This window comes from Hemibagrus wyckioides, linkage group LG22 (assembly GCF_019097595.1).
Source record: "Hemibagrus wyckioides isolate EC202008001 linkage group LG22, SWU_Hwy_1.0, whole genome shotgun sequence".
Lineage (NCBI taxonomy): Eukaryota > Metazoa > Chordata > Actinopteri > Siluriformes > Bagridae > Hemibagrus > Hemibagrus wyckioides.
Window position 1 is genome coordinate 10,088,881 of NC_080731.1, and position 9,844 is coordinate 10,098,724.

The 9,844-nt window shown below is 37.1% G+C and overlaps 1 protein-coding gene across 1 annotated transcript; it reads right to left on the reverse strand.

Moving 5' to 3' along the window:
- Nucleotides 1-4,398: 4,398 nt before the first annotated feature.
- On the reverse strand, nt 4,399-9,151 carry aqp3a (aquaporin 3a). Its single transcript, XM_058374817.1, has 6 exons — nt 8,975-9,151; nt 6,838-6,964; nt 6,503-6,640; nt 6,315-6,418; nt 5,519-5,736; nt 4,399-5,413 (listed from the first exon to the last, which is right to left on the reverse strand). Exons 1-6 carry the CDS (start codon nt 9,080-9,082, stop codon nt 5,242-5,244), a joined length of 867 nt encoding a protein of 288 aa, XP_058230800.1. The 5' UTR covers nt 9,083-9,151; the 3' UTR covers nt 4,399-5,241.
- Nucleotides 9,152-9,844: the final 693 nt, after the last annotated feature.

Consider the following 9,844-nt stretch of genomic DNA (forward strand, 5'->3'; position numbering starts at 1 on the left):
GCGGTGCAGAAATTTGTGGTCGGTTTGGTTGTTGTTTCCCAGATCTTTCTGGCATTAGGTCGTGGCATGTTAAGACCAGTCTCCTTGTGCTAAATTCCATCCTTGTGGCATGTAAAGACACACCTGTACCTTGCTCTCAAGGAAAGCTATGTCTTGATGTTTGCAAGTCTGAACAAAGACACAGCTTTCTGGATGAGATCAGTTGCAAAGGTGCGTGCAAGAAAAGTTTCTTATAGAAACCTGTTGTGCCACTTTTTTTTTCACTATTACTCACATTATCACTTTTCTTTTTTAAAGAAAGACACAAGTAACTTTTTTTTTTTTTTTTTTTTTAAGTTTTAGGCAAAATAAAACTAAATCACAAACGTTTAATTTCTTGATTTACAAATTTGTATTGTATTGCAGTGCAAAAAAATTTGACTTTCTGGATTATTTGTAGCAGATATAAATCCATTGTACCCGAATGCATGTGTTGCAGAATAATTGCATTACCGAGAGAACAGTCAGTGTTAATGTAATTTGCAGGCTAACAACTCAGGGTACCTGTTATGCAAGATGTACATTAAGTTTTGCATTATTACTTACAGTCTACAAATCTTTCCTCCATATTGCAAGCTTTCTAGGAATAGTAGATTGAAACATCAGCTTGGTGGAATTATGGTGGAAATGTGGAACCTAAGAAAGGATGTGCTTTCCCACAGGGCAAAGTGTCCTGATAAGAAAACATAACAGAGCGTCTCCACCCAGATGATTGGGCTGTTTGGATCCCAGCCTAATAGGGTAGAGGCTATCCTAATTCTGCATACATATGTTCTGCCATGACGCACTCTTTTGACCCTGGAGATTAGTGGCATAGCTATAATTTGGCATAAGACACTGGGTTTTAATGCATTTTGTCAAAACCGAGGTCGTGATGATGATCTGGATGTCTTAGTTGGTTGTTTTTTTGTGGCCAGAACATCTGATAATGCTTCCTTTTAATTATGCCTGCAATTTAACACAAATACAGCACAGAGGTGAATGTATAATCAGATCAGAAGCTTAAATGGGTCTAGGAAATAGTTTGTTTCCTGCAATTCGCTTTGAAGATTCAGAAAATAGGGACAATAATGGATGGTCATGCTGATTTACGGATTTTCGAAGAAGATAGGCGGAAATGGTTTTTTTTAGAGAAGAGGAAAACAAAACAAAACAAAAAAAGCAGTGATTCATTGTGAAAGAAGTGTTCATATTGAGGAAGGTAAAAATGGGTTCACTTTCCAAATATTACCAGTTAATATGTTATCAGTATCATTTGCAATTGTTATCTTACAGTTTAAAAAACCTAAAAAATGGCAAGAGCAAATGATATTACTGATCATCACCACCACTTGGCAGACACCGTTATCCAGAGCAACTTATATTTCATTGCATTTTTTAATACAACTGAGCAATTGATGATTAAGGGCTTTGCTTAGGGGCCCAGCAGTGGCAGCTTGGTGGACATGGGATTCAAACACACAATCTTCAGTAGTACAACACCTTAACCACTAAGCTACTACATCCCCATAGTGATACTACATCATCATCATGTATTCAGTACATGAACAGTACTGGTTTTGTGCAGATTTATACTTGCGCAAATATTTTCTCCAGTAAAAGCTATTTAACGGCTTTTTTTTAGTAACAGCTTTTTCCTTTGATGCCATAACTAGTTTTTTCCTACTTGTCATTCTTCCTTCTTCATATCCTCCAAATCTGTGTCCATGAGACCAGCTATCCGATAAGGAATTGGCCCCCCCCCTACCCAAAAGTACATCCACTGTTAAAGGATGGCATTGTTGCATGAGTAGTATATTGAGAAAGCTTCGCAAATGACTCATGAAGAAGAGGAAGATTACAAAAGGTGACAGAAGCTAACGTGTGTTTTCTGCCACATGGTTCTGATGAGACATAATTTTACAGGAGGCCAACTTCTTTGGATGGTAGTGGAAAAAATCATCCAGAGGAATTCTGACAGAATGTAGGCTCTGCATCTGGAGGTAAAATGATGAAAGGAGTTTTACAGCCTGGCGTTCATGACTTTGGAAACATGTTTCAGGACTTTACCTCACTACAGATGTCCAAGGTCTGTGTTTTCCCCATATGGCCAGCATATGGCTGACCAACACCCTCTAGGTGTCCAAGGCTAAAAGAGTCTTGGCATGAGAGTTTACTACTGGAGGATGACCCACTAAAATACCTTTTATGGTGCAAAACAGGAAACAATATAAAACTGATTAAAGGTTGTGCAATCACATGCTTTAGGCTAGCTTCCAAGTTTAGCAAAGCAGTTGGGGGGTGTCAACACACCATGACATGTCCTGGTGCCAACATCTGTTCATGGGTCCAAAAGAATGACTTCACTCAGCCAAGGTGGTTATGGAAAAGCAAGCAAGAATCATAAATCTTCACATTTGGTTCTTATGCATGGTCTTGGATTTCAATTTCTCAAGGCAACACAACACAAAACTCATGTCAACAAGTAACTGTTCAATAATATGCAGTCAAGTTTTTATTATATGCAAGTGTTCATTATATCATTAGACTACATTGCAGTGATAAGAATGGTGTGCTTTTGAGGGAAAAGAAACACTCGGTGTTGTATAAATTCTTGCAATATCTGGTGCTTATCGCTTATCTCAAAAGCACTTGGCATGAGACAAGAAGTCATCCTGGATTAAATGCCAGACTGATGCACTATTGCACAGCATGCTGCTTAAACACATTCCAACACTCATTCATACTAAGGGGCAATTTAGAGCAGTTGTCTTGCCTGCTTTAGAAACCCCCAGTTCATTTGTTGAATGTTCTAATGCCGATTCAGCCTCCAAATCTGAGGTGGGCCCCGCAGCTTGAACAGCTCTCTAGATGCCAACACCCATGTCTGACATTAACTGATAAGCACAGTGTTCATTACTAGGTGAATTAATAACTTGGCAGCTTGAAATCGATTGAGGAGCTAAAACCACGGAAGCGTACAGTATGTCCAGATGCTTGCAGCTGGACTGCTTTGTTCAGCTATGACTTATCTGGAAATTGATCTGGGTTGCTCCCTTCTAGGTTGCTTTTGCCATTGACAGACTCTAATCTAGCCATGTCAGTCACTCCTTCAACAACAGCAGCCTGTGTAGGATCAGACAGTGCTAGGCAACTCCAAAGACCAAATGCACACTTTTGCTTTGTTCCAGTTGCGGTAGAATTCACTCACACACTGTAAGGACTTTATTAAGAGCTTTAAAGGATATTTTTTTCGGGCAGACAGCTCACCTGCACCCAAACTTCATGGCACGGCATGTTTAATATGATGGATCACTGTCAGTTCTGGCTGTTCCGCATGCCTGCTATTGATACCTGCTGTAATGATGATGCTCTAGTGAGAACTGAAATACATGATATACTGGAAATACTTTAGTCAATTCACCGCAAGCAATAGAACAATCACTTTAATCTGCCAGAGTTGATCCCACAACACTTAGCTCCTATCAATGAGACATCTACTATCAGGATTGTTGGCTTTGTCACCATTCCTGTTTACATGTTAGGGCACTGTTCTCTGTTGATATTTTGTTGCATATCAAGCCCAGCCTCACAATATTTTCCATTCTTTAATAGAAAAGCCAAACACACAAATGCTGCAAACCTGGATTTTCACACTTTAATAAAGATAATGTCATTTATATAAAGAGCCTTATAAGATAAGACTTATAAGATGAACTTATAAGTTCATGAAAAACAGATGTCTACAGGTATCCACAGAAGGCATGTAAACAGATTGCCTTCCATGAAAAACTTAGATGAAAGATAACTCTCATAAAAATCTGATAGAAACACTGTGAAACTTCACATTTACCTGGAACAACTGATGTACAGTTAAATGTACGTGCTTGTTCCTGCATGTATAATATGAGTAAAGAAAAAAAAAACAGGTAGAAAGAAAAAGATCAAATTTCTTAGTATGAGGAAGCACCTTAAAATAAAATAGACAGATTTTTTTTTTCTGAAATGTGATAGTAAGTAAAATACAAAGGGCATTAAGCCGACAAATGTAGATAAAGTCTCTCATGACTGGGATCAAAACATAATGCGTACAAGCATGCCAGGGCTGAAGCGGCGAATTCACAAACAAGCTGATCTGACTCTTGAGGTATATTATGTAACTTAGTGTACCAAAGGGACAATCTCAACAGCTGGCTCCAGTACTCTTTGTGAAATAATATAAACACAAAATTGATGACTGATCATTCTAATCCTGGATAATTGTTCCTATACTACATGCTTATATTTTCATTTTCCACAATCGTGCCATAGTATGTTGTTTTACTGTAATCTGACAGCAAACCTACTCCATAATAACTAATGAATCAACAAACAACTACACAAGATTTATGGATTTTATTTACATGTTTAAAATAGCATTGAGTGTACAAAATACAAACGTCGGAAGAATGCAAAAGCTAACTTCTCTGGCTTTTAATATCAAAAGTAATTTGCATAATAGTGCTCATAATATAACTAGAAATGTAAAGGATTCTGATGATAGATTTAAATGTACAATGCCATGCAAATTTAAATGCTTGTTCGGTAGGTAAAAAAAAAGGCAGTAAGAAAAGCAGTGGACCACAGTCTATATAAATGCAGCAATAATTATAAAATGCAGTGCTCTTATTTTGGCAGGACAGTTGTCTTTCCTTGCATTGTTTTTATCTTTCTTTTTAAAAGTAAAGCAAGTAAGCAGGTATTCAAATGTATATGGCTTTGCCAAAGATAGCAGCAGTGCCCAAAGACATAGACTTTGTATAACATAGGTGAATTCTTTACCTATTTTCAAAGTATATGAACATTACTAATATGCTAATGTGCTATTTTAGCCAACATGGACTTGTTCAGACTTAGGACATTATGGTTGACATATAACAGAGGTTTATCACTGAGCCATAGGTTTGCTAAGAGTAAAAGAACCAAGGAATGCAGACTGTAAAAAAAAAATCTATTTACAAAACTGAAATTTAGCAAGTTTGTGTACATGTCTCAAAAATCTCATCATAATCATAACACAGAAAGAGATTTAAAAATGGCACCTTCGCTTCATTACTCTCTATATGCAGATTCCCTACAAACGAATAGCACTTGAAAATGTATCATTTTCCATAACCTACTGAATCATGAGCAAAACAGTGGTCCTGTTGTTATGCTGATCAACCCAGCTTAGAGAACCAAGAATCAGTTAGAATCAATATCATTCAGCTTGACGTTCAGCTCTTCTGTTTCCTTTTTCTTGTCTCGTGCCTCCCCTTCTGTGTGCCAGCCCACCATCAGTTGGTACAAAATCACTCCAATGATGGTACCCAAGAATGGGGCAAAGATAGGCACCAGGAACCAGTAGTTCCCCATGCTGTTGGAGACAAATTGTTTCAGTATATATTTATTATACTATAGCAATGGAAATTCATCACAAGGACTGAGCCTGTCAGATGGTTTGGTATTGAGATTAACCTACCTGAAGACTTGGCCACCCCAACCTGCCATGGAGGTAAAAAGACGTGGCCCCAGGTCCCTGGCTGGGTTTACTGCATAACCAGAATTGAAGCCCATAGATAACCCAATGACAAGTACAGTGAATCCAACAGTGAAGGCCTCAAGTCCTTGCGGGACAGGGTTGTTGTATGGGTCTACAATGGCCAGGATGCACACAATCAATGCAGCTGTGCCAATCACCTATAAATTTAATGGAAAAATATAACAATAAAGAGTTGGCAAGCTAAGACTACAGTGTCAGCTCCTATCAGTTCATAGCTCCATAGCTGTAGCCTCCAGAAATTGCATTATAGTTGTGTTCAATATTATAGTCATTCTCAATTATTTATTAACTCGCCAGCCATCGTTTGACTTGGCTGCAATGATCAACCTGTATATGCATGTCCAATGATACATCAAAATTACTATAGAGAAGCTGGAAATAAAAGGTGTGTACTGCATATGTAGTTGTTCTACAGTACTAAAGGCATGCCTGCCATGTGACCAGCAGAAAAACTGGCAGATACAACTCTGAATTCAATGATTTATACATCTGCCAAGTTGTGAACCACCACTGAATTCAACTCTAAATTCAAAAGTATTTGGAGAAATTGAAAGCTATACAAAACCGTAAATATTCCATGGAAAGGATGTTGGGGATACAAATAGTTAATCACTTTTCACAGTTTAAAGAATGCTACAATTTTGATGAGAGCCTGTAATCAACATATTACTTATAAAAGCAAATGATATTTTAATGTAGCAATGTAATTACTAACCTGATCAAAAAAGCCATTTGCGGTACTAAGGTGTTCGCCGGGGTAGGTGGCAAATATTCCAAATGGTAGTTTGCCTTCTTTTTTATGGTATACCTGGATAGCATCTTGCAAATTGAATAAAAACCTTTTTAAAATATGCACAGTGTTTTGGAATTCTATTACTGTATTAATCTTCATGCAATACTTACCATAATACATGCCAAAGATGATACCAGCCCCAAAAAAGGAACCAAGTGTCTGGCACAAAAAGTACACCAGAAATTTTCTCCATTTGGCCCTTCCAAGTAGACATAGGGCAAAAGTTACAGCTGGGTTCAGATGACCTCCTGTGGAGTTGGTGGCAAAAAGTCTTATATTAATGTACAGATAAATGGTAAAAACATTTCAGAAGAAATAAAAGTAAAGAAAAGAATGTTAAATATTTGCTTTGATTCCTAAGAACACCTGTGCCTCTGAAAAAATATTTTCTTCATATCTACACAGTGGACATATTAGCATTTAATATTTAAAGAATTCATGGTACCTGAGACTTGGCCACACACCAAGATTCCGAGTGTGGCTGCAAAGCCAAAGGCCAAGTTTACAGCGAGGAAGATGCCGTGAGATCCTTCACTGAGCACTAACTGAGCCACTGCACCACAGCCAAACATCTGCAGAGGGAAAATAAAATGGTTTATGCACTAGATAAACTAGATACATAGGCTACATTTAAACGTGACCTATTCAATCAGAGTGAAGATGCTATCAGAAGGGTGTAGGTCAAGAGGAAAGATATGATTAAATCCTTTGGGAGTCAGTGTTCTAACTATCAGTTTCACTATCACTTGGCGCATAATTAGTGTAGGGGTTTGGCTTGCTCATTTTGAATCGTTGTTTGGATAAAAATTATATGCATATGCAAAATATTCATTTCTGCTAATTTACCAGCTTTGCGTGTGAAATGTAATCGAATACAATTTAGACAAAAGAAATGTCTAAATATTTCCTGGGGTTATTTAACTATTATTAAACTAATTTATCTCTTTATACTCTGTATAGTTTTTTCTATGAATTTGAATCCTAACCACAATAACATCATTTGTTTGATCCTGTAGCTTTTGACAGATCTTTTGGTAGTGTTTCAGACCAGTGTCTTGGCACGTCAGAGCATTAAGTGGGCATTAAGGTGGTTTTAAAGCTAGCCAGGGCACAACCAGTTCTTTGATAAACACCAGGGATAGAGCCATAGATCATATGGTCTGGATAAAGTGTTCCATTCTTTGGTCTGGATCACATTATTTTTACTCTGATCTTGGCATCTGCTAGACACCATTTGTCCTTAAAGATTGGTAGTCAAGATTCCTTTCAGATACATTTCAAGAAGTTCTTTTCTGACAGATAGTCAATTTATTGTAAAATGATAGTGCAGCTACTTTTTCTAGTGGAAACAATTTAAGCTGGCTTCCTGTCTCTTGTTGTTTTCCTGTTACCAAAATGTCACAAGATGTTGCCTACAAAGTAGTAGATACCACCAGCTGTGGTTTAGTAGAGTGCAAAAACTGCAAGCATGATGAGGTGTGTTAGGAAGTTTCTTGTTGAGCTGCATCTGCCTTACAATTTTGCAGGTCATGCTTTCATGACCAACAGAATCTTTTCCCTCCTGTTTTTTGATTGTAAAATGTTACACTCTTTAATAGTTATATTCTTTGAGTTTGCATCTTGGATACAGAATATTCCAGAGTGTTTTAGTTTTCTTCTTCTAAAGGTACGAATCTATAGAAGTTTTCATCCCCTGCCACAGGTTTCAAAACCGCTTCTCTCCCTGACTTACAGTTTCAATGGGTTAACCAACAGCCTTTGTATATTACAAATATTCAGACACAGATTACAGAGTCACCTATAGCACTTTCCTGCCCTCAGATTTAGACTTCACTTAAAAGATTAAAAAGTAAATCTTTGAAGTTTATTCTGTGACTAGGCTTGACGTCTGTCTAAAAAAAGAAATCCTTATTGTGTAGGGGCACTCCCTTCACACATAGATGTATGCATTTGGTTCACTGTGCATGTAGGTGTGTATCTTTACACAGCGAGTTTGATAAGGAACAGTTTTTCAAGGTGTGCAAATGCAAAGCAACAAATTTATGATAAATTTATAACGATATAAAGAAAGACAGCCGGCAAGATATATATGTGTATAGACATAATTTAGCTATACACTTTTGAGCATATCTGTGCAAATTTCTTCTAATTCGCTGGTGTATGCTCTTTATTTTCCAGTTCCTCCTTCTTTAATGCTGTCTTTAACTGCAAGCTAATTCACATGATTAACACTGAATAAACACATCAAAACACATTTTGGCAGCAAAGTAAGGCAAACAGTATCAAAATTAGTTATGGCTGTTTGAACACTGTATGCATATCATTATAATTATTCACTGTTTATCAGTTGTATGTCAGTTTTCATATTTCCTATTTCATTGCTGTCTTACACCATAAATAAAATATTAGCTATGGAGCAGATCCACTGAAGTGTATTAGAAATATTTCTAATATTTGATGTCAGAAATAAAGAATATTATATTATATTATATATATTATTATAACTTTATTGTAAGTTAATAATTAAAAAAGTGTTTTTATTAAGTACTAATAGAGAGTGCAATGAAAATGAGAACACTTACCACCAGGATTAGTGTGCCCAATAGTTCAGCCAGTCCCTGGCGCAATAGCTTATTACGAATTTGTAAGGCACGAGCAATCTTATCCAGCAAAACCTTTTGCCTGCCCATCTTCCTGCTGAGTTCTCGACTCAAAGTGAACGCTGTGGATTACGTCCCTCGGTAGAATGTTTTGAAGTCAACCCGGCATCCTCCTCTTATACTTATGTAATCCTGTGCCCAGCCCTCTCTCACCTCTCATGGCCAGCCTTTACACACACCCTCTGCCTACATCTGCTTATCCACTTGTACAAAAACGTCTGCTTTCTACTTCAAGTTTGGACATGAAATTAGCCCCACTGGCTTTCTGTCATTCTCATATTTGTACCCTAAAAACATGGTTTAAAAATAAAGAATCTTAAAAAAAAAAAAACAAAGTCAGGTTAGGCGATTTACTTGTATGCGTCACATAGCTGGATATTTATTGTTTTAAAAGCCATTCTGGAGGATACTCCTTAATCTGTTATCCCTTATCACGATAAGCTTCGAGAACTATTCTGAGAGTTTGAGTACACACACATACACACACCCACACACACATACACACAATTTGAAGGTTGACGTCTCACCACAGTTTCCTCATGACTTATTATAGTTAAAGTTCACTCCGTTTACGTTACAATACTTATATTTTTAAGCACTGCATTCTTTAAACAACAGAAGGTTCTATGTTTAGATAGTCCCTCTGGGGGAACACTTAAAGGTTCTATGTAGAACAAAGTTTCTTTAGAAAAAGAAAACCCTAATCCGTCCAAAGGACCTTTGTGGAACCATTTAAAAAGTGTCATTTTGTTGCAGTACAATCCTCTGTATCCAAAGCATTTGTCAATTTTA

Excerpts from the sequence above, each read along its gene's own strand:
- aqp3a (XM_058374817.1), bottom strand. The coding sequence starts at position 9,082 with ATGGGCAGGCAAAAGGTTTTGCTGGATAAGATTGCTCGTGCCTTACAA. Across the intron at positions 6,965-8,974 it reads TGGGCACACTAATCCTGGTG|ATGTTTGGCTGTGGTGCAGT; the intron begins GTAAGTGTTCTC and ends TTCCCTCTGCAG. Across the intron at positions 6,419-6,502 it reads CATCTTTGGCATGTATTATG|ATGCTATCCAGGTATACCAT; the intron begins GTAAGTATTGCA and ends TCAATTTGCAAG.